This window comes from Prinia subflava, chromosome Z (genome assembly GCF_021018805.1).
Source record: "Prinia subflava isolate CZ2003 ecotype Zambia chromosome Z, Cam_Psub_1.2, whole genome shotgun sequence".
In the NCBI taxonomy this organism is placed as follows: domain Eukaryota; kingdom Metazoa; phylum Chordata; class Aves; order Passeriformes; family Cisticolidae; genus Prinia; species Prinia subflava.
The window spans coordinates 80961252-80984537 of NC_086283.1; the positions used below are offsets into that span (position 1 = coordinate 80961252).

The 23286-nt window shown below is 41.9% G+C and overlaps 1 protein-coding gene across 3 annotated transcripts; it reads left to right on the top strand.

Annotated features, from left to right (window-relative positions):
* Positions 1–21: 21 nt before the first annotated feature.
* Positions 22–21894, top strand: TPGS2 (tubulin polyglutamylase complex subunit 2). 3 transcript variants are annotated; one of them, XM_063423524.1, is made up of 8 exons: positions 132–190; positions 5128–5207; positions 12408–12592; positions 13181–13268; positions 14648–14779; positions 16902–17015; positions 18639–18799; positions 20444–21894. In XM_063423524.1, the coding sequence occupies exons 3-8, from the start codon at positions 12575–12577 to the stop codon at positions 20669–20671; spliced, it is 741 nt and encodes a 246-aa protein (XP_063279594.1). In that variant the 5' UTR covers positions 132–190; positions 5128–5207; positions 12408–12574; the 3' UTR covers positions 20672–21894. The 3 variants fall into 3 exon arrangements, with proteins under 3 accessions (XP_063279593.1, XP_063279594.1, XP_063279595.1); XM_063423525.1 differs by lacking the exon at positions 132–190 and adding an exon at positions 286–569; XM_063423523.1 differs by lacking the exon at positions 12408–12592 and having other exon boundaries at positions 22–190.
* The last annotated feature ends 1392 nt before the right edge of the window (positions 21895–23286 follow it).

Genomic DNA, 23286 nt, shown 5'->3' on the forward strand with positions numbered 1-23286 from the left:
GGCACCACCCGGAAGAACTATTATTCCTAGCGTGCCCTGCGGCTACGGGGCAGTAGGAAGGACAGAAAGGCTTTGTTCTCTGTGGGGCTCGACAGAGGCAGGAGGGTCCCGCGGAGGATGGAGGAAAAACTCCCCACCGGCATCAAGCCCTACCTGGACAAGCTCACCCTGGGCGTCACAAGGATTTTGGGTGAGTGGCGTTGCGCTACAGCCCCACGGGGCGGGGTCAGGCCGGGAGCGGGGGAGCCACCCTGTTGTCACGGCCCCTCCTGTGAATCGCGCAGCTGAGCAGCCTATGCATACACACAGACACATCCTTATACTTGGAAGCAACGGCAGGAATTCCGAATCTCTTGACGTTAAGAGTTTCATAAACACCAGAGAAGGAGAAGGTGGTGTTTTGTGAAAAACCATGGAATCACTGGATATTAAAAGATGGGAAGAGACCAGAAAGATCATCCTGTCCCAACCCTGATGGCACGGGCAGCTTCCACTAGAGCAGGTTGCTCAAGGCTTTATCCAGCCTGGCCTTGAACACTGCCAGGGATGGGCATCCCCAGCTTCTCTTGGTAAGCCTGCCGGTGTCTCACAACCTTCAAAGTAAAGATTTTCTTCCTAATACCCAACCCAAATTTCCCCTCTTTCAATTTATATCCATTTGGTTATACAGCTTATAATGAAGAGTCCTTCTCCAGCTTTCCTGTAGGCTCCTTCTAGATACTGCAGTGTTCCTATGAGGTGTCCACAGAACCTTCCTGTGTAAATTGTGCCTAAATTTGATCCTCTGGCGTAGTGTGGGGTCAGCAGGGAGTGTGCCCCATGAGGAGGAGTTCAGCATGATGCAGTGTTCTGGTAGAAGGCCGGTTTGTGAATCTGCTCGGGATCAGATCCCCATAAATAGTTGCCCTGCATCTCATTCCCACAGTGTGAGACTTGTTCCACAAAATGCCCTGCTTCCCATTTCCAGGTTTTGCTCACATCTTGAGCCTTCTTGCATCCCATCAGCTCCCTTTGAAATTCAGCAGGACTGCAAGGCATGCAAAGGAAGGATTCTCGGCCAACACTTTGCTCATACCAGTAGAATCACAAGGATTTGTGCAAGTATTTGTGTGTGCAAAGGATTTCAGGATTAGATCTTTCATACCTCAGCAGCACAGAGCACAGGACTGTCTTATTTGCAAGGCTGGAAAGCCATACATCTATCCCAAACCATATGTACGGCAAGATTACAAGTTGCAGTCTTGGAATTTCTTCCTGGGAATTTTATAGCCAAAAGTGAGTTCTGTAATTATTTCACCCCAGTGCTGCATTGCAGGACAATGAGTTTCACCTGGTAATTTCAGTGTATCTGTAGTTGCACATGGGTTTAGATAGCTGTTCAGACAGATGAGATTAAAAGATCAGGGTTAAATTCTTTCTCTGAGCTTCAGTGAGGACAGGATTTCACCCTCAATCTCTGATCAGTGTTGTTATACTGATTTATTATTGGACTTCTTGAAGGGCAGTGGGTGGATTTTTTTTTCTGTTTGTTTGTTTTGTTAGTTATGAGGTCAGGATAACATTATATCTACTCTGTGAGTGAAACTGATGATCATCATCACAGCAAAAGCTTCTTTGTGATTGCCTTAAGTTTTAGCTTTCATATTTTCCAGATTCTGTAGTGCATTTGTTCATAACTCTGAACTTCATATAAAGTGTTACCAAGTTCTCTTTACAGTTTAGTTAGACACAACAATCCTTTTCCAGCCAGAGAACCAAGGACACGGTTGCAGCTTCAGGCCCAAAAAGTATAAACAACAGCAAATTGAGGAGAGCAAACTGGGAGGATGGGATTTCATAACCTGAAGCTGTAATTGGACAATTAACCTCAATATGTAAATGGACCAAAACTTAGAAATGTGTGAAAATATGTGACCTGTTGGCCATCTTGAGTGGAGCCATGGCCAGGCTCTTGTACTGCCCAAGGAGTATCCTTTGAAGGCCTTTTTAATAAATACCTACTTTATTCCTTCAACACTGCCTAACCTCTGTTCCAGATAGCCTCACAAGGCATCATTTGAAGTAGCTCTTTTTAAAAGTTGACTAGCCCTACCCACATTTTTACCATCCTCAGGTGTGTGAGAGCTGTGAGATGTGAACTGTGTCCAGATGTTTGTATGTTGCCATATAAACTGTTTTGGGTAAGTGTGTTGTCTACACCAGCACAACATGGCAATGTGGGTATGACTCTGAAAGTCCTGTAACATCGCTGAAACATCCTTTCATGTGGAAGGTGTTTCCTGGTTTGTGTTTACTTGTTTTTCTCTCATTGTCTCTGACAACTTGTGTTGTGCACTAAAGCAATGTCCATCACAGTGATGTTTTACTCCACTTCTTTTCCCTGTCTCTCCACACGTGGGAATTTGGCATATTTTTTCCAATGAAGTTGTCCAAGGCATTTCAACTGCACCACCAAATTAATTAGAATTGCTTAGCTAACTGGGAAACATTACCACTCTGTTCAGTGCTTGTTTCTTTCAAATAACAAAGGGTATTATTTCAAATTACAAAGGGTATTCAGAACGACACCTTGCTCAGTATTTAGTACTATTAGAAACTATCTTACTTGAAATCTTTTGGAAAGTCTCATGAAGTCATGTTATTTTCTGTCTAATGTAAAGTACAGTCAGGCATTGTTTTGTTGATTTGGGCTTTTTTTTTTGAACTTTAGTCTCTGTGGAAGTCCCTACAAGAAGGGATTTTTCTCACAAGCATTGTAGAGGTTATACCTTGAGGGGAAAAAAGGGAGAGATCTTCCCCATTGCCAGTATGATTCATTTTGCTGAAGTTCTGTGAGTAACAGAAAATTCCAGAAAGATTTATTATTCATAATTAAGTCAGAATGGGAGGTGTTAGCTCTTCTAGACTGCCCTGGCTGGAACCAAACTTCACTGTTGGCACTCTCTATTAGGTAAGAACATAACTATTCAAACGTTTTTAAATTATGCTGAGAGTGTAGCCAACTTACAGGCAGTATTAGCAGTACTGTAAAGACTGAAAATCCTGTGGTTTCCTGCTTCATCTTTGTGTCACGCCATTACATTGAGTGTTTTGGATTCATACTGCAAAGTGTTTTTGGAAGCTTCCAGTTGAAATACCCTAAAAACAAGGCAGAGTTTGCTATGATCTTGATTCTGATTGATTGATAGGATGGAGTCACCTGAAAAAGTTAAACTTTATCATGTATCTAGGTGCCACTAAAGTTGCGTCTTCGTTTCTTCCACCCAGAAGGAAAAGCAGCTTACGGCAGAGTTAACCCTAAATGTTCAATGGAGCTGTCGTCCATACCTATGCACATCTGTTAAACATGGTCTTCAGTTTACCACAGTAGATTTTTAATGTAGTACTTGGGCTTTTAAGATGGAATTTCTCTTTCTTTTGATCTTGGATTTGGTTCAGACCTCTTTAGAAGTTGCATTCTCTCATTCCTAGACATCTTCTTTGACTGATACAATATTTAATCTTCTGTCATCCCAGCCAAAATGTTGTGCATGATGAATTAAACATTCCTGCTGTTTTCTTTGATCACAGAAATAACAATTACTCTGTTATTATAATCTCCTCAACTTGTCATAAAGTTTGCATAGCTTAAATGGAAAAGACCAGTTAGATAATTGATTCCACTCTCTTGTTCAGACAGCTTATATTTGAGCAAGAGACAGATCGCCCCTCCTTGGACCCACCTACCAGGAGTAAAACTTGGTGAAACATCAGATTCTTCTGTGTGTTGGGAGTTCCCCTTGGCCAGACAAATTTACCTACGTGACCAATTATGATTTTTTAAAATGTCTTTAACTTGGAGTTTGTTTTTCTGATGCCATGCTTTATCTTTTCAATTATCTGACAATGTAACAATCAATATTTCCAACTGAAGTGAAGCTTAGGCTTCCTGAAACTGAGTGCCGCTCCTCCACCAACAGAACTGAGAAGGACAATGCTACTGATAGAATTAAAAACCTGGCATTGAAGATAAAAAACAAACCAAAGCTCTCTAGTGCCTGCTTTTCCAGTCTGGTGCACTGTGTTTGTTTTACCAGAAAGCAATTGTAATGTGTGTGACTGCTTTAGGGGCCAATACGTTCACAGCAGAGCCAGTCTTAAAAGCCCTGCATAGTTATCACTTCTATTCCATGGCCCTGTCTGCTGGGCGTGCAGTTCCCACAACAAGTTAGTAGTCTTTCTGGACTTTATCCAAAGAGAATTATCTCAGAGGGAATTATTTCAGTTGGCTGTGGGTGAAGTAAAAAATTATAAAACAGTAAGTGTAAGGGAGTCTGTTCTGCCATCATACACCTGAAAGCACTATGTGGATTAGCATCTTACATTTATATAGCATTCTTTCCCATAAAATACTCAGAAGATTTTTACAGATTGATACAAGTTCAGTGCTCGTAACAAATTTTCATGTGTCCAACTGAGGTTCCAGAGAACTGATGTTTGCTCATGCAGATGCCCTCAGCAGGATCAGGTTCTATGTCTGTCCAAACCCACTGAATCCAGAACTGAAGTGTTCTTGTCCTTGAGGAATAGGGTTATTAGCAGTTCACAGCAGCACTGCATTACATCTTGGCCCCAGCTGAGGATATCCACCCAACAGAAGCCACAGGGCATGCCTACAAATAAAGATTCATGCCCCTGTAAGGGTTTGCCTCAAATCCCATCACTGATTTTTTTTTCCATTTTTCCATGAAACCTCTGCAAAAGATCACACCTTAAAGACAAATGGTGTGTGCTTATAATAGAATGGTTTGAGTTGGAAGGAACCTTAAAGATCATCTTGTTCCAACCCCTCCAGTGGGAATGCTGCCCACGAAATCAGTGTATGTGTAGATATAGCATGATACATGCATATATATGTATAAACAAAATCCAAGGATAACATTTTGTGCCACACCACACATTCTCGTGCCAACACATGCAGAGTACAGTTACGGACAAAAGAAAGTGACTGCTCAGGCACCAGCACAATGCTTGCAATCATTAATGCCTTTTTCCTGGATGTCACTCAGAATAGTTTGCAAAATTGTCTGTCTCACAGTGTTGGCATCACCCATGCCAGCTGCAAACATGCTTCTCTTTTCCTTTCAGAGACTTCCCCAGGAGTTGCTGAAGTGACTTTTGTGGAAAAGGAGCCAGCTGAACGCCACACAATCATCTCTTGGGAGCAAGTGAGTATTTTCCTGATAAAACTGCAGTGAGGTCAGTTCGAATGTGCAGCAGCCCATGGAGAATGTCAAATGCAACAGCAACCTTGTGTTTATGAGACAGCTTGTTACCAAGTTTGATGCACAGTGCAGCCTAAACAGGAGTTGTTGGTTTTTCGTGATTAGATATCACTCTTTTAGGCTGTCACGTGCACCTGTTCTGTTGGAGAAACATCATCAGTGTGAGTACATTCAGCATGACAGCTCTAAAAAGAAACCACATAACTGTAGTAGGCAGCTACATTGGTGACTCAATGGAGAGCAAACATTTTTCTGACTCAGGTCTGAAAACGTTTTCCAACTCCCTTAAAAACACAATGAAGTAGTGTTTTATTATCCATGGCCGTTTGAGGTAAAGGCCTCAAGCTGGCAAATAACATGGAGCTACTCAGTTTGTTCCAGTTATCTGTTTCTTTTTTTAGTCTCAGCCGTTTGCTTCAATTTCTCATATCCTTTTCTTTCACTTCCTCTTTGGCTATGCAGCCCAATTTTTTGGTCAGGGCATGTCCTGTTGTCTGTTCTAGAAGACTACGAAGGACACATGCTATCTTCACTGTGTATTATCTGACCCTACTGCATCAGTCTGTGGGATCAGAGGGCTCCTAAAAACATTTGTGTGACTCTCATGGGGAGAGGTGGCATTTTCACTCCCTTTTTGGAATATACATATATTCATTAATCCCATGGCCATGGTGGAATAGCTGTTTGGTAGATATTGCTTGTGTAGGAATGGAGCCGTAGAAGCTCTCTGGCCTTTGGAAAGGGACATGGCAGAGGATGGAGTTGAGTGAATCATCCTCCCTCTGCTCTAACCCTGGCTGTGGCGTAAAGCAACTGCTGCTAGAGACTACTCTTTTTACCACTGCATAAAATATTTTCCCCTTTGGCACCTTGCCATTTACTGTTTTTCCTAAACAGTGAGGAAAATCTTACCCTAGTTTTGGTAGTGCCCTATTCCAATTAATGACATTTATCAAGAACATCTATAATATATATTTATATAATATATTCCAGGTCGGAATGTATGTGATGTAAACCTGTGTGTTACTTACGGAAACTTGTCCAGAAGTCAGCAGTTGTGGTCAGGGAGAAAGGTCCTGTTTTTCAGGTTTGTGTAAACTGATCCCTGGTTTCCTGTAGCTGTTGTTCAGGTGTTGGGTTAACCGAGCTGGAAAGTTTGAGGCACCATGACTGTAACCCACCCAGGTCTAGGAACACAGAGTGATATTTGCTCATTCTTCTCTTGAATGGAGAGGACTGCTTCTCCTGGACACAGTGCTCATTCCTCTCATTTTAAGGTGCTGTTCTCCTCTAAACTAAAATGGAGAAAACCGAGCTATTATTGTAAAGCCAAACAAATGCTGTAGCCAAAGCACTTCATTCAAGAGAAGCCAAAACAAAATTTCAGTTCCCAGCCACCCCCCACCACCCAGCGATGGACTAAGTCAATTGTGGAAGTAAGTGTTCAAAGTTAAATGAGTAGTTGAGTTGAACTTCTAATAGTAAAGGGCTTGACTGTCTATTTCTTTGGGTTTGGTTCCAGTTGCATTGACAAATTAGACAAATTAAAACCCTTCTCAAACTGAAAGGTAACTGGATTTTTTTTTCCTTTTTTTTGTTTTCTTGAACTCTGACTGACTCAGTTAACCCAGTTGCAGGACAAAATGTCCTGCCGCGATGATGAGGTGCAATGCACTCACCAATTCACAAAGCCATTCCAGGATCAACTTGTACCTCGTTTTTCCTGAAACTTACCTCTCTTGAATTTGAATACGTTTGTTTTTATCGTGATTTTGGCCACTAGGTGGCAATACTTACACACATAATCGTTCCTCCATGGGTCGGATTTTTAACAAGATTTTTTGTCAAAGTATATTTTTAACTTTCCTCTACGTCTTTGGTTGTGAAACTGTTTGCAGGACTTTTTCTATGACGAAGGGAAAACTGGTGAAACTGTTCCCAAAACTACATTATTTTCCCCCTAACAACTTCTCTCTTTATTGAGACTCACCAAATAAAAGCTTTATTGATTAGATTATTGTTTAATGGAATCAGTTTTTCCAGTCCTATTTCAGTTTTGCAAATAAAGATTTTTTTTCTGAGAAAAAAATGTGTGTTCAGAAAAAGTGTTCAGAAGCTCTTAAAAGAAAATCAACCTATTAAAAATTATTAACATTATTTTATTCACTCATTTTTTGTTTCCATCAGCCATGTTTTCTAAATTGTGCTGTGCCATGTTTGTGCTACTATATAATTGGATATTACTGTGATTTTAAAATCTTACCTTGTTGAGATTAAAAAAAATCTTTAAAATCTTAAGCTTGTTGAATGTCCCTTAGCTGCCATGAACCTTTGCTGGGAAGCTGAGCTTCATGGCAGGAGTTAGTGCAGTAAGGCTGTAGGAGAGAAGCAGAGATTTTTCCCAAGGCAGAAAGAGCTGCTAAGTGTTACGCGTCAGAAAATCAAGCTTGAAATCACTCCTGAAGAAGTTATTGGAAATCAGCACACTCAGAAAAATGTTTAAGGTATATGATAGCCAAGTGTATTTACATGGGTAAAGCATCGCTTCCCCTAAAATTGTAAGCGGTTCAATATATTTTAATAAAACCAGATATTTTTTCAATGTTTCCTCATATTTAAACCTACTAAGATGTTACCTTTTCCCCAAGAAAGAGAGACAAGAAATACAAGGGGAAGTAGATACAGGGTTACCTGGTCACCAGAAAACCAGTGCTAATAACTGTATATCATCCTAAGAACCCTTTCCCACTCTTAAAATTATGCTTGCAATGGCCCTACTGCCTCCACATACAATTTTTAGAAATAGGTGTTACACTAAAACACTGCTAGGAGGCACTCTGGTGCAGTGTCTGAATCACATTTTCTTTTTGCCTCAACTAGAAGAAAGATGAGTCACTCACATCATGGTTTTGGTTTTCAAAAATTAGAAAATTGCATTTTGTTAAAGGTACACAGTGGTACGTGAGACCATTTTCTCTTGCCCTTTTCTCTTGTTACTTGGGAGAAAAGCCTGACCCACACCTGGCTTTCAGAGACCTCTAGTACCTTTCAGGTGGTAGAGAGTGAGAAGGTCTCCCTCAGCCTCCTCCACTCTGAACACCCCCAACTCCCTCAGCCACTCCTCCCAGACTTGTGCTTCAGACCCTTCCCCAGCTCTGTTGCTCTTCTATGGACACACTCTAGCCCCCTCAGTGTCCTCCTTGCTGTGAGGAAACAAAGCTGAACATAAGATTCCAGGTGTGGCCTCACCACTGCCCCAGCACAGGGAGATGGCCACTGCCCTGGTCCTGCTGGCCACACTATTGCTGACACAAGCCATTGGCCTCCTTGGCCACCTGGGCACACCCTGGCTCATGTTCAGCCACTCATAACCAGCACCTCCAGGTCCTTTCCCACTCAGCAGCTTTCCAGCCACTCTGTCCCAGCCTGGAGCTGCAGAGGTTGTTGTGACACAGGGACAGGACCCAGCACTTGGCCTTGTTGAACCTCACCCCACTGGCCTCAGCCCATGGACCCAGCCTGTCCTGATCCCTGGGCAGAGCCTTCCTGCCCTCCAGCAGATCAACACTCCCACCCAACTTGGCACTGTTCTCAAACTGACTGAGGGTGCTCTCAATTCCCTCATCCAGATCATCAATAAAAGTAACAGAGCTGGCCCCAGTACAGAGACCTGGGAAACACCACTTGCGACTGGCCTCATCCAAACAGTTGGATGTAGTTCCATTCACCAGCACTCTTTGGGCAGGGACATCAGTTTCAGCAAACAGTGCACCCATCGAAGCCATGAGCAGCCAATTTCACCAGGAAAATGTTGTGGGAATGGTGTCAAAGGCTTTACTGAAGTCTGGGTAGACAGACACATCCCCATCCACATTCTCTCATCCACTAAGAGGCTCACTGTGTTACAGAAGGAGATTGGGTCGGGCAGTTATGCCTTTCACAAACCCATGCTGGCTGTGCCTAATCCCCTGGATCTCCTGTACATGCCATGTGATGGGCACTCAAGAACATCTCCATGAGCTTCCCCAGCACCGATGTCAGGCTGATAGACCTGTAGTTTCCTGGTTCCTCATTCAAACCCGTACACATAATCCAGGAGCCTTCTGAGCTGCTCCCTCTCTACTGTATAGTGTTTCCAGCACAAGTCTGGAATGCCATCCTCCTTGCTTTTACTGCATCTCTTTTGGACACCAAATATGCACACAGGGTGCTCATCTTCAGTGGCCCTTCTTGGCATCCTTCTTGTCCTCCTTTAACATTAGCCAAGCCTGCCGTCCCTGATCCCCATGAGAACAGGATCTACCCACCTTGAGCTTGCCTTGTGGCTGTGACTGTGGGAGAGGTGGGGAAATGGATCCAGGAAAGCTATGTTTCTTCAAGCTGCATAATGGGGAACAGGCTGGAGGACTTTTGGGACGTACATAGTGTTTCTTACCCAGTGTTCCCCCTCTTGTTAAGCTTTATAACATACTGAAAAACTGGCTGCACAACAATATTCTCAAGAGAACTTTTAAATCCTGTTCTCTTCTGCAGAGGATCAAGTCTACTCCAGCCCCAGAAAATCAACGTGATCTCCTGGGGGACTCCCAGGTCAGATTTATTAAACGTGCAAAAAGAACATCTCAATATGTTACATAAATTAAAACCGGCATTCACTGGCAGCTAGGACAAACAACTATGAAACTGCAGGACATTAGGGAGAGAGAAAGATGGCTGCTGATGTGGTCGGACACTTGGAAGCCCTGAGAAGTGACATGAATGCCTTCCTTCTCTCCCCAGAAGTTGGATAAGACTCATTCATGTTTTTAGAGAAGTCCCTCAAGAGCTATATATTTTGATTGCTTTTTGTTTCTTTAGTATATATGCTTGAGAGGCATTGTTTGAACAGTGTTTCAAGTGAATTGCCATATGTCAGCTTTCTTAGCTTTGGATCCAGTTCTAATCAGGTCCTGGCAGCAAAAGTAAGATTCTAATATTTTTCTCTGTACTCAATGGACTGTGCTTTCTTGAAAGACTATTTGGAGATAATACTAAGAACAAAAAAAGGAGTAGACCTCATGCACCATATTAAGCACTTGAGATATTTTGTTTTATGAGCTGATGAGTGTAACCAGATAACTGGAATGAAAACAGCTGCTTGCCAGGGCTGTGATTAAGCCAATTCTGACATTATTTAGGAACAGTGTATTTTATGGGGCTGGAGAACACAACTCTGAGAACTAACAATTGAGCAAGAGCAATACAGAGTTTGATAAGCCATTTTTAATATATAGTGTCTTGTTTCTCCAACTGCTGTCAGATTACTTTTCTCATGTTGTATGTTCATGTGACTAAGCACAATGTGACAGATCAATCGATCCTTTCCATCAGATGAGAGAAATGTGGACTAATAAAGCCTTTTATTTACTGGCCTTCTCCTACAGACTCCAGATCTGGTACTGCATTTTCTACCCATGTATTTTGCACCATCATTTGGAAACTTATGCAGAGGGACATGGTTTAGAGAATCCTGAAATAAATTCAGAGAGCAGCCATCTGGAGAAACATGCACACAATTATATTGTTCAAAAGGAGGATTCAAAGCAGAAAACCTATTTAGATGTGATTTTTCTCTTGTCCTAGTGAGCTATATTTGCTAAATTGGTGCCTGAGTTGTAGCAGGATTTATGTGGATACTGCAGTGGAAGTTTTAAAATCTTAGATTTTTGTCATCTCAGTGGATCTGGTTCTCCTGCTTGGAGACTAACACCCACTGAAGCCAGGACACCTATTCACATATGTGTTTTTACTGCTGCAATGAATTAGTTGAAATTGGAGGATTTGAAATGTAAAAGAGTTAAGTAAACTTTTGTACTCTCCTGAGGCTTTGTAGCAGGTCCGTCATACTTTCTTTCTTTCTTCATAGTTTTAGCTGTAGTCACTGTGCTTACAGGTACAGCTTGAAACTGGATGTGATGAAAGCACAGCACAAAATTATAAATATTTAGGACTGAGGAGAACCACAGAAGAAGGTGTGTTTGTTAAAGGCATTTGAAGAACTTCAGATATGTCCATGTGGTTTACTAATCGCTTTAAACTTACTACCAGGTCGCCAGCCATGCACAGACTCTTGTTGTAGGATGGTAAATTCTTCTCAAAACAGTCTCTTCAGTATCAAGTTATCTGCTTTAAGACCTGTATATATACCCTCAAGATTTCTCTGTCTGGATTAGGAAAGCTCTGAGATAGTGACTAGACTGCTTGACGAGGCAAGTAAAGTGACCTGCCCTATTCCAAGTTGCAAAGCCTTTAGTGTCTGAGACCCATCAGTAGCAGACAACCAATATTAATGGATGTGCTTTAAAAGTAAGTTAACAAGCACAAGGTTGTGGGCAGATTAGGGCATCCTGCATAGTGTGTACACCCCAGTTTAGGGGACAGAGACTGTAACAACCCAAAGAAAGTGTGTGTGAATAAGGCTTTAACAGACAGAAAGGTTGCCGTCATCCTAGGGGTGGGAGGACATGTGGACTGGATGAGACCAGCACCTTCTCTTGCTCAGCCAGTAGCTGATGACTAGAGGCCAGCATTGCAGATGGATGCACAGCTGGCTGGTTGCTCTTGCTGGATAGATACATCGCTCTTCTCTTGAGATGTTAAAAATTCATGCCCCAAATGAAGCAAAAATACTTGAATTGCATGAGCCTCTTCCTTTTCCTTAGCTACTGGTTACTAGAATTTGCTGTCTTTATTTAATGAAACCTTTCCACAAGGAGTGTGGTGCAGCCCTTGGACAAGTCAACATGCACAGATTGTGGAACCTCCATCATGGGGATGCTTTTGTGAGATTTGAGGTGTGATTCATTTGGAGTCCTGAGGGTGACTGTTTTAAATTTTAACTCACTGGAATCAATCTGATTTTTTCTCTAAAATGGTTACAAACAGACCAACATGTAACTCCTTTAGTCACGCTTGTTGCTTGTGTTATTAAGACTGTCAGGCTTCCATCCAGTTTAATTATAGGTACTTGACACTTCAGCAAGAAGACAGTAGTCTGCAGCCAGTCCTGTCCCCAGGAGCAGGGTCTACAAATGCCTATAGCTCTTTGGGTTTCCTTTTGTTCTGAGGATTAAGCTTTTATCCTTCCTTCCCTTGTATTTGCAGCTTAACTGAAGAGTCTAAGCTAAGAAAGACTCCTTCCGCAACCAAGACAGGTATAGGAGAAGTGTTCTGGTTCCTAGAAACTCGAGCTCACTGGGGTTGCTTCTTTCACTGGTGGCTCAGAAGGAAGCGGGCTCAGGAGGCCCAGCCATGCACTGAAGTTTGGAGGGATGAAGCCAGACCAGCAGGTTTGTGAGTCTGGCTTTGTATGTGTTTGCACACATACTTTTTTTTTTAAGTGAAATGTCAAATCTGCTTGAGTATGTGCAGCTTTTTGAGTATGTGCAGGAGAGTCTGTGCTTTTTTTCACCTACTTGGAGCTGAAATCCCTCAGAAGAAGAGAGTCATTGTGCTAATATTGTACATGCTTTAGTGGAACAGGTAAGTTTAGTCTGATTTCACTTAAAGCAAAACTCTACTCTTTTAAGAAATATATATGAAAAAGCTGATTGTTCCGATTTACGTGAATTTGGAGTGGCTGCTAATCTCAAAAGGTAATATGATCTCTCTGTTTGGGAACAATGCTGTAATAACTTTGTGATGATTAATTGCTCATTGTGAAATTTTCCCAAGCTACTTTTGTTAAGACTAGCAGAATCCCAAGAAATAAGCAGTTTTCTCTCAAGGTTTTAAAATGAGATATTTGAACTGATTTGAGTCACCTTGGACTTAAGCAAAAAACTTGGTGGCAAATATTTCTGTACCAATTTTCAGTTGTTCTTAGGGTTTGAGGGGTGTTCTGCATTTTCCCATTACACTTTGATTGTAATTTGCAGAAGAACTCCTGTGTATTACCTGAGGATTTAAAGAACTTCTATCTGATGACCGATGGCTTCCAGATGACCTGGAGTGTGAAGACAGATGGTGAGTCCCTGTGTTCCCTTCCACTGACAAGCTGAATTCATTGCAGCAAGTCCTTCCTTTGCAAAGCCTCTTTACATTCAAACTTACTTTCTGCACAATCAATACACATCTCTCAGGGCAAAATCTATTGCTTGCATGTTCTAGCCTCCCACAGAAGGCGCGCATACTCAGAACACAGGCAAGAAACTAATTATTCATGACATAGATACTCTTCTGTAATACACTGGCCATCTCTTGACACTCAGATTTAGGTGTGTCATTTAAATCTTATACCTTAACTTCCTCTGTAGCTCATGGAGAGAGAAACAGTTGTAGCTCATTATCCCATCATAAATCTGTAGGAAGAGTCACCCTCTGATAATTCTTCATTCTCGTTAAAATGTGCGTGTAGATGTTGGAGCCTGATTCTGCTTTTCACCAGCTAAAGTCCAAGCTCTGTTTTCTGTCCTTATTTGGTAAAAATCAGGTAGGTTGTTCACTCTGCAGCTGTTATCCTGGCTCTCATTGCCTTCAGGCACGGTCCTCAAATTGGGCTGTGGACACTGCTCAGTTCTGGAGATGGATGTCAAATGCAGGATCTTCCTCAGGAAGTGAAATGACATTTCAGAGACAGTTGACATCAGTACTTTAGCACCTGCAGTGACTCCCATTGTGTTTCAAGGGGGACTTGCTGTGCTATGACCTCTGAGGAGTCTTGTTTTCAGGGCTCACAAGTGTGCAGAGACCAAGGCTGCTGGTACAACTGTCTTGTTTGAGCAAACATCCAGCAGTGCCTTCTGAGACCCATCACACTGGCATGTAGCTGAACAAGGTGCTTGCTGCCTTGATGACTGGTAACAGTCTGAGCCCTCAGAAACACGGACAAGTGACAAGTCCTGTAGGATTCTTTCAGGAGCACATGTTGATGCAGTGATAAAATCCTCTGTGGAAGTGGGAACCAAGAGGATGTACCCCAAACAGGTAGGTACATGGAGTGGAAGAGGACAAACTACCCTGTAAGCTGTGAATGTGTGGGGTTGTTTCTGATAGGAGGAGCAGCAGCAGGGAAAAGAGCTTTGAGGAAGAGGCTGTAGTTAAAATCCTGTTGCCAGGATTTTTAATTTTTCACAGAACTGAGCTAAGAGCTGCAGGACAGTTCTTGCCAGAAGTGTAATTCTCATACCATTATAGCTCTGAGATGGTGTTGCATCAGATGTAAGTGGGAGTCTTTGTTTGAAAAAGCCTCATTTTTGCTCCTGTAGAGTCTTACTTCAGTTAAATGTCCAGGTCTGCTGGGTATAACTATCTCTTCTCCCCACAGAGGTTGATGTCTGGAGGAAAAGAAATACCTCCCATACTTTCTTGACAGTGGATGTGATTAATGATTGGTCTTGTTGCAGATACCCCAATGCCCCTGGGCTCCATGGTGATTAACAGTGTCTCGAAGCTGTGCCGGCTTGGCGGTGCCTCTATGTACACTCTGCCTAGTGCTCCAACTCTTGCTGACCTGGAAGATGACACAGATGAGGAAGGTAAGGCACTGCAAACAGGCTAGAAGACCTGCTCTGTCTCATCCTTTTTGTTCTATTAATGTTAGGATATAACATAAGATATGTGCACCAAAGCACTCTTCACCAGACAAGGCTGCTCAGAGCTCCATCCAGCACAGCCTTAAACGCTTCTAGGGTTGGGCTATCCACAATTTCTCCTGGCAGCCTGTGCCAGTGCCTCATTACTCTCATAGTAAAGATTTTTTTCCTAATATCTAATGTAAATCTGCCTTCTGTCAGTGTGAAGCCACTCCCCCTTGTCCTATCACTACATATCCTTGTAAAAACTCCCTCTCCATCTTTCTTGTAGGCTCCCTTCCAGATACTGGAAGGCCACTGGAAGGTCACCCTGAAGCCTTCTGTTATCCAGGCTGAGCAAACCCAATTCTCTTAGCACCTGAGCGATCCCTCATGGCAGGGGAATTGAAACAAGATGATCTTTAATATCCCTTCCATTCTACAATGCAGCAACAGAAAAGGTCACTCCAGGTTTAGCAACCTGGTCTAGAGAAGGGTGTCCATGTCTGTGTCAGAGCATTTAGAACAATATGATCTTCAAGGTCTTTTTCCATCCCAAATCATTCTGTGATTCTGTGATTCTCTGTTCTCCTGGGCTAGATCTGTTGTGTATCTTATTAGTTCCCTACAGCCTTGGCACATTCACATCTGTATGCTGTGAATGTCATGGGGATTAGTGTTATTTGCATCCTCTTTTAAAAGCCTGTTCTGCCTTTTCCCTGTTTAAACTTTCACCTCAGCCTTGCTCCAGTGATTCAGCTTCCAAAGTCTTTGTGTTCTTATGGTGTTACATGAACAAAAGGCAATGGGTTTTGTTTCGGTAGTGAAAAGACAGCTGGAACTGGAAAAGTAACTGGTATGTACGTATAACTCTGAGGTTACCCTGGAACACATGTGTTCCAGGCTGCCTAAAAATGCTGGGAATGCTCCTATTTGGAGAGAATAAAAAAGAAAAAGAAAGCCCAGTCGTTTTGTCAGAGTTCTCACAGTCCAGCTGGAAAAATCAAGAGAATAATAACACAGCCAGGTGTCACACCAATTTCTTAAAAGAATGCTATTTGATTTCAGTCTTGTCTCTGCATGTCTATAAGCTCTTCTAGCTTCTAAATATGGCTCGAAGTATTTTTGGACATTCCAGTTTGGCTGCTGTCCTGATGTTCCAGCCATTGTAGTGAAATGCACCAAATTCTGCTTCTATTTAGTGGCTTAAACGTTCACTGATGCATTTATAAGGTGCACTGAGAAAAAATTACATCCCCATAGAAGGTGTCACCCTAACTTTCATGGAAAATTCTTCTGAAGAGTACAGCTATTACGTCCCACTTCTTCCCTATTTAGATTTCATTTAGATTTAGTTTTAGATTTCAAAATTGCATTCTGCAGGAACTTACAGCTACACAGTCCCAAAATGATGTTGTAAAAATGCTCCATGATGGTTGAGGGTCACAAGTTGAATAAGTCAGATATGGTTGTTGAGACGGATGCTGATGTCACACTGGAATGTATGGAGAAATATACATATCTCTGCAATTTCATTAAAGTTTTGTCCCAAGACAAAAAGAATAAGTTGTTCTCCCTGTCCTCCTTAGAAAAAAAATAAATCAGGACATAAAAAGGAATCCTATATACAACAGAAATAATGGGCTTCAACTGTAGCAGAAAAGATTGAGGATCCATGAGGAAAATGTTTAAGTGATAAGTGATGGATTTGGGTTGAGTGCCTAGAGACTGTGCCTTCTCTAACAGCGGTGAACTTTAAGAAAAGATGAGACAAACCTCAAGAGTGACATCTGTAAACCTTGTCTTGCTTAATGCCAGGGAGGAACTAGAAGTTAGCTCATCTATTTTCAGATTTTGACTCTGTGGTTTGTTTTCCTAACAGATGAAAATTTTTCTCTTTTTTTTTTTCTTAGTTTTATTTTAAACATAGGGAACTTAATAATTTTCAAGAAGTATAAATGTAATATTAGTTTGATCCAGTTCTTCATCAGCTGATTTATTAATGTATAAAACAAATTGACTCTTTGCAACTAAGTCATAGTCAGTTTTCCAAACATGTTTCATAAATTTTTTTCCTTGGTTTCAGGTAATGGAGACAAACCAGAGAAGCCACACTTTGATTCTCGTAGTCTTATCTTTGAATTAGACCCATGTAATGGGAATGGGAAGGTCTGTCTTGTTTATAAGCATGCTGAACCAGGTAAGACTGAAAAAAGAAAAGTTAGCCATCTCTTGTGAATTGCATCTGGAGATCACATACGGAGAGTTATCATGTATTTCTGATCTTCTTTGTAATTTGTAGGTAAAACTTTTACTGGGATGTCCTGTCTCCACTGAAGTCAGGAGCTAAATCTTAGCTAGATGTAACATTTTCACTCCTTTTAGTGTTGGAGTCTAAGTTATAACTCAAAATTTCTGCATGCATAGAAACAGGGAAGTATTCACATGTGACCTACAGACAATTGTGTTGAAATAATACAGAGCTCCACTAATCTGGTTACTTGCCTGTCTTGGAAGAAAGCTGTTACATATTTCTGAGAAAGGGTGTAACTCTGCTTAGAAACAAAGTGTAGATGATAAGAAAAGCTGAGACAGAATTAGACTGGGTTCTCCACCTTGTGCATGGATGGTGAGCCTCCATGGTGCTCACTAGACCAAAGTGTGGCAGAAAGGGTCAGTGGGAGGGTTAGATATGGGAGCTGAGCTGTTTGTTGTGACAGATACAGAGATAACTGTTATCAGTGAGAGAATAGTGAAACACCCAAGGCACATGTAAAATAGTTGTCCTCTGACACAGTGCATGGGTCACTAAATGTATGTGTGTTTACTGTGTAGGATTGTGTAATTGCAATACATAGGTTCTTAAGAAAAATCTTGTGTCTTTCACTGGGTGTGACTAGAACTGCAATGGCAGGAAGTTCTTGTCCTCTTGCCTCCCAGTGTTAGTGATTTCAGCACATGCAGTGGATTACCTGGGCAAAGGAAGTAAGCATTGGTTACAGGTGTCGATGTCAACACAGGGGCAGTCTGTTTAAATGACAGTTCAGCATCTGCGTCTCCGAAGAAAGTAACTTCTTTCTGTGCTATAAGGAATGTCACCACCAGAGAAATATTTGATCTGTGGAAAGATTTTGCAAAATGTGTTTTTGTTGGCAGCACATACTCCCATGACTTCCAGACTCTGAACTCTATTCAGTAATCCAGATTACTGACAATTGAGTTAGTTGCTTTTTACTTTGTGGGGCAGATAAATGTTTGCCATAATTGTACTTTGAACATATACTACAAAGTTGCTGATGTCTGAGAATGTTCCATGTAGCGTGTCACTCCCAGGTTGTGAAGGAACAGCATTGCATTCATTGTCCAGCACACAGCTAATCAAATACCCCATGCAGTGAATGAACACTGGCTGATGGGTTGGACACAAAAAGTTATAGTAAATAGGGCTAAATAGTATGTAGTCTTCACATCAGGCTGACAGCTGGTCACTGGTGAGGTTCTGAAGGGCTCCATCTTGGGCCCAGCGTTCTTCAATGTCTTCATGAACAGCATGGACACAGGACTGGAAGGGGTACTAAATTTGTCCATTATACTAAACTGGGAGGATCTGGTGTCTCCCTCTAAAGCCCTGCAAAGACACCTCAACAAATTGGAGAGGTGTGCAACCACCAACTCTATAAATTTTAACAAAGACGAGTTCTGGATTCTGGATATACATAAAACAGCCCTTCTGATAAGTGTGTTAAGTCTCTCACCTGACAATGGCCAGGGACTAATCTTAGTACTGCAAACAACAGTGTAATTTGTGCTTGTTTTATTCTAGTGGTCTCCCCAGACACAGAGATCTGGTTCCTGGACAGAGCTCTCTATTGGCATTTCCTCACCAAAACCTTCACAGCCTACTACCGCCTGCTCATCACCCACCTGGGTCTCCCACAGTGGCAATATGCCTTCACCAGCTATGGGGTCAGCCCCCAGGCCAAGGTAGGACAGCAGCATCCAGCCTGTCAATATTTTGCATAAGTATAGACTGGAAAAACATCTTCCTATCTTTGGGCAAGCTGTCTGTCTGCTCAAGGAGGCCTCCCTGGTGAGCCACAGAATGGACCACAAGTTTTTTTCTGTGTAACATGTTAACAGTCATTTGTTTCACAGTAATTTGAATTCACTAATATTGTGTTAACCCTTCTTTTCTCTCAGCAGTTGGGCCTCAATAAAAATTATGCCCAAAAAAGGGCAGTATAAAGTCCTGTAGAGGACTTCAAAGAGGTGGCTAGAGAATACCTCTACATAAAGCCTTGTGAGCATTCCAGTCACTTAATATCGTTAAAATTACTATTCTGTGATGCCAAAATCCTGCTATTAGAGGCTTCTGCTGTTCTTCTGTGTTTGACTGGTTCCATCCTGTGAGAGGTCAGGGAGTGGAGCTGATGGTCTTACTGAACACAGCTCCTAAGCCAGCATAGTGTCAGTGCATCTTGGCAAAGTCTGTTGGCACTTGCGTGTCCTGCACTTCACCCAGGACATGACAGCTGTCTTACCAGCATGAGATTCCCTGGTCCTTTGTGCACATCAGAATTACTAAAATCAGTCCTGACTTCCCACCAAAAGCGGCTGTAGAATTTGGTTCTTCTCATTCGCTGTTAGACTGCACTGGTCTTTACCAGTCAAGGCTGTGTACATGGCACTGTGCTCTTGCCTTTCTGTAACTTCCCTGCTATAAATATTTTATTACATTTAGTATATTTGCAAACCTTTAGAGGAATCATTCTTATATTCCCTAATCATTTGCAGCTCCTGTTGGTTAAAATCCTCCTAGTTCATTAACCATTATCATTTTTAAAGGTTTTCAGGGGAGTATATTAAAGCTGTGTTCCCCTCATCTGTACCTTAATAGACGACTATCTCTATTTTGGTATTGATCTTGTGTTTATCTTGTTCAACACTTCGCTGATGGTTTCACTGTGATTTGTAATACCATAAGTACCATAGTTTTATTTCCTGACTTTGTTAATGAAAAATTGATATCAAAAAAACTGTAGGGCATAACATTGTTGTGTCTGCTGCAACCAAAAAACCAAATAATTGTAGTTACTTCTATACAGAAAATCACAAACAGAAACAATAAGACAAACAAACACAAAATCCTTTATGTAAGGAGTTAAAAAAAATCATTCTTTTATGTGTGAGGAGAGGAAGGAAGGTTACATTTGAGAAATTCAACTAGTTGGTTTTCAGTTTATACGCACATTTAAATTCCAAAGGTTTTTTAATCCTTTCTACTTATCTGAATCTAGATAAATATTGTTTAGTTTCATCTCCTCCTTTTGCTTTTCCTCCTGTGTTGTAAATCAGGATTTGCTCTTAATAGGAGTTACATTGCAGGAAAAATGGTGTTAGGGTTGTGTCTGGTTCTCTTTTTCCCTATCTGGAATGCAGTTCCAGGACTGGGGCTGTAGCCATGCCTTGTGTATCATTATCACAAGCACTCTTCCAAGTCCTGCTAACTGCAAACTGATAAGTGTCATAGGATTAAGATCATGTCTTGGGGAAGATGGGGAGCAAGGTGGAATTGTCTAACTGCAATTTGAATTTAACCTGTTCCTTCCACATCATCCTGCCTTTCAGCAATGGTTTAACATGTATAAACCCATAACCATCAACACAGCACTCCTGTCTGAAGAAGCTGATTCCTTTGTGAACAAGCTGGACCCCAATAAGGTATTTAAAAGCAAGAACAAAACTCCAGTGCTCAAGAAGAAACAACCTTTACAGCCACCAGGCTCCCAAAAGAGTCACACGAGCATGACCTCTGCCAAGACATCCTCACTAGCTGGGAATTCTTCAAGGAAGTGAGCCCACCAGATCTGACCCTGGACAACTTTTGCAATAAGCTGTCATGTTTTCTGCTGCAGAGTCTCAGACCAAGTTCCTTGTGCATGAATAGATGTGCCCATGGAAAACACATTGCAGCACTTGCATGAAAAATAGCCACGATGTGGATGTAGTTCCTGAAGACTCTTAAAAAAACCTTGATACATCAGTTTTATTCCCTTCTGCTACTTGCAGCATGTACTTTTCAGAGGACGTGAAGAAACCTTTGATGTCACTGCTCCATAGGAAAGCTTTTGTTCCTGTGCAACTGCAGCAGTGAAATGAAAGCAGATGTAATTCACAGTAACTTTAACAGACCCATGCTGATGTAGAGAGTGTGAAGATATTTCTCCCATGTCCTTTGAAAGAAAACTGCCCTGACCTTGCATGCTGTGGGAGCAGGCTAGGACTCACTGAACACAGAAGTATCTTTCACACTAGATAGTATCAAACTCTGCACTTCCTGTGCTTCATCCAACTTTTTCTCTGAGATTCATGGTACAGTGAGGCTTGGGACTTCCATGTCTCTGCATTAGCCTAGCCACTTGCTCTGCAGCCTGAACCACTTTTCGGCCTTTGAGCTGTATCTTTTCAGATGGTGACATGATTTGCAATAATCTTGAAGCCAGAAGCTGCAAGATCCTTTGTTGCCTCCCTTTTGTGGGAACTCCTGAGCAGGGAGTCAATGGTGTTGAGTCCCGTCAGTCAGGAGGACCCCTTGGTTTGTCACACATTTGTTTGCAAAGCTGACTATTGAAACGGACACTTTTTAGTAGGGCAGGATCTCATGAGGGGCCACTGAGATCCTACAGCCTTAGAAGCCCCTGATGCTGTTTTCTGTACTGTAAGTTTTCAGGTTAGAACTGCACTTTAACCCATTCACTGCTGGTTTTCAGTTGCTACTGTTTGTTTCCATCACTTTTCTATGCTATTCTGTCTTCCAAATACGCTGGAATCATGGATCGCAGCCAACACATTTTGTGCCTGAATATGGAAATCGAAATCACTATCTTTAAGTAAGCATTGACTATTTAAACAGCATCATCTCTAATTTTTGAAACCACCACATAATTACACAAGACAAACCTACCTCACAGGGATGTTGTGAGGCTTTCATGAGTATTTGTATGGCCTTCAGAAAGATGAAGCCATCCTGTAAGTGCTTAATAGTATTTTAATAAATATTTAAATATTTTCCTCCACAATGATTGGGTATTTGAAGATGCTTTGGGGAGCACATGGATATGGGATGCAAAGGATGTGTGACAAGAACAGTGTTCAGGATGGATTGTTTGAGGTGTTTTTTTAATGCAGTAGAGAATCTCACTGAGAAGGGATGGGTTAAAGTGCTTTCAGCTAATCCCTCTTGAGCTACTCAGAAATTCCCTGTTTATTTCACACAGGCCAAAACACTGAACTGTGTGGCAGCTGTTCTACTTCTGTCCCGCAGTCACTATACAAAATCTCTGCAGCCATCAGCCCCTGCTCAGGTGTATTTTGCCACTTCCAGCACTGCCAAGGGCACACCTTCAAATGCTGTTGCTGCATTGCCTGGCGGCCACTGTCTGCCACCCCCAGATGACAAGAAATCCTCTAATGCACCCTCTCAAGCCCATGCACATCTTGAGACAGGTGAAGATCTTTTGTAGCTGCTCTACTGATGAAAAGTGAGCTCTAATGAGAAAGCATATTTCTCTTCCCACCCATCCCCACTTCCCATGCCATAGTAATACCTCCATTACCCTTTTAATATTGGTTGGGAATGGTCATTAAAGCCAGTAAATGCCCTTTCCTGGAATTCTGTGCAGTAGTGATGTTCTGTCACTTCCTACTGTTGGAGAACTCAGTGTTGTTTATTCATGGCACCCATCCCTGGGACTGCAGTTATGTGCATGACATACGTACTATACTCGCTTAAGCACTTTCTGGAAAAGTTTAGGCTGTTGTCACTCTCCTGGGAACAGACAGCTTCTGATAGTGTTCTGCTTTTAATCCAGTGACACCTCAAACTTGTAAGGCTGTTGCAGGCCCACTTCCTCATTCAGATGGAGGTGGCAGAATTCCTGCAGCAGCGGAATTACATTTCTCATGCATTCAGAGTAGGAAAAAAGCATAGGAGGTGAGGCAGGGGCCAGTTCGTTCGAGATTTTGGAAAGGCTGTCACAAAAGTTCTCTGATTTCCTTCCCATGTTGGTAGTTGGCGTAGCTCAAGTCTAGAGTGTCAGTGATGCCAGCATGTTCCAGCAGAACTGTGACAGGATTCAGGAGACCTTGTAGTTTAGAAATTTTTAATGCTCCCTGAATGTTCAGATTTAAAAAAAAAAGCATAAAAAAACCCCAAACAACCCACAGGTTCATTTTAGACTGTCCTTGTTCTTCTCTCTTCTGTGCTGTTCCAAACTTGTTTGTTAGGGTGACAGATATGCAAATGAAGCAAGCCCCTGGTCCATCACTGTAGTATCTGCCTTTTACCAAAGAATATTCCAGACCAAAACTTCTGTGGTAATTAACTAAATCATGTTGTATCTGCCACTGTTCATGCCTGTATTTTGATTTATATGAATATATACATATCTGGAGACTTGTAGCTCTGCTTT

Excerpts from the sequence above, each read along its gene's own strand:
- TPGS2 (XM_063423523.1), top strand. The coding sequence starts at position 118 with ATGGAGGAAAAACTCCCCACCGGCATCAAGCCCTACCTGGACAAGCTC. Across the intron at positions 5,208-13,180 it reads CAATCATCTCTTGGGAGCAA|AAGAACTCCTGTGTATTACC; the intron begins GTGAGTATTTTC and ends TGTAATTTGCAG. Across the intron at positions 14,780-16,901 it reads AGATGACACAGATGAGGAAG|GTAATGGAGACAAACCAGAG; the intron begins GTAAGGCACTGC and ends CCTTGGTTTCAG.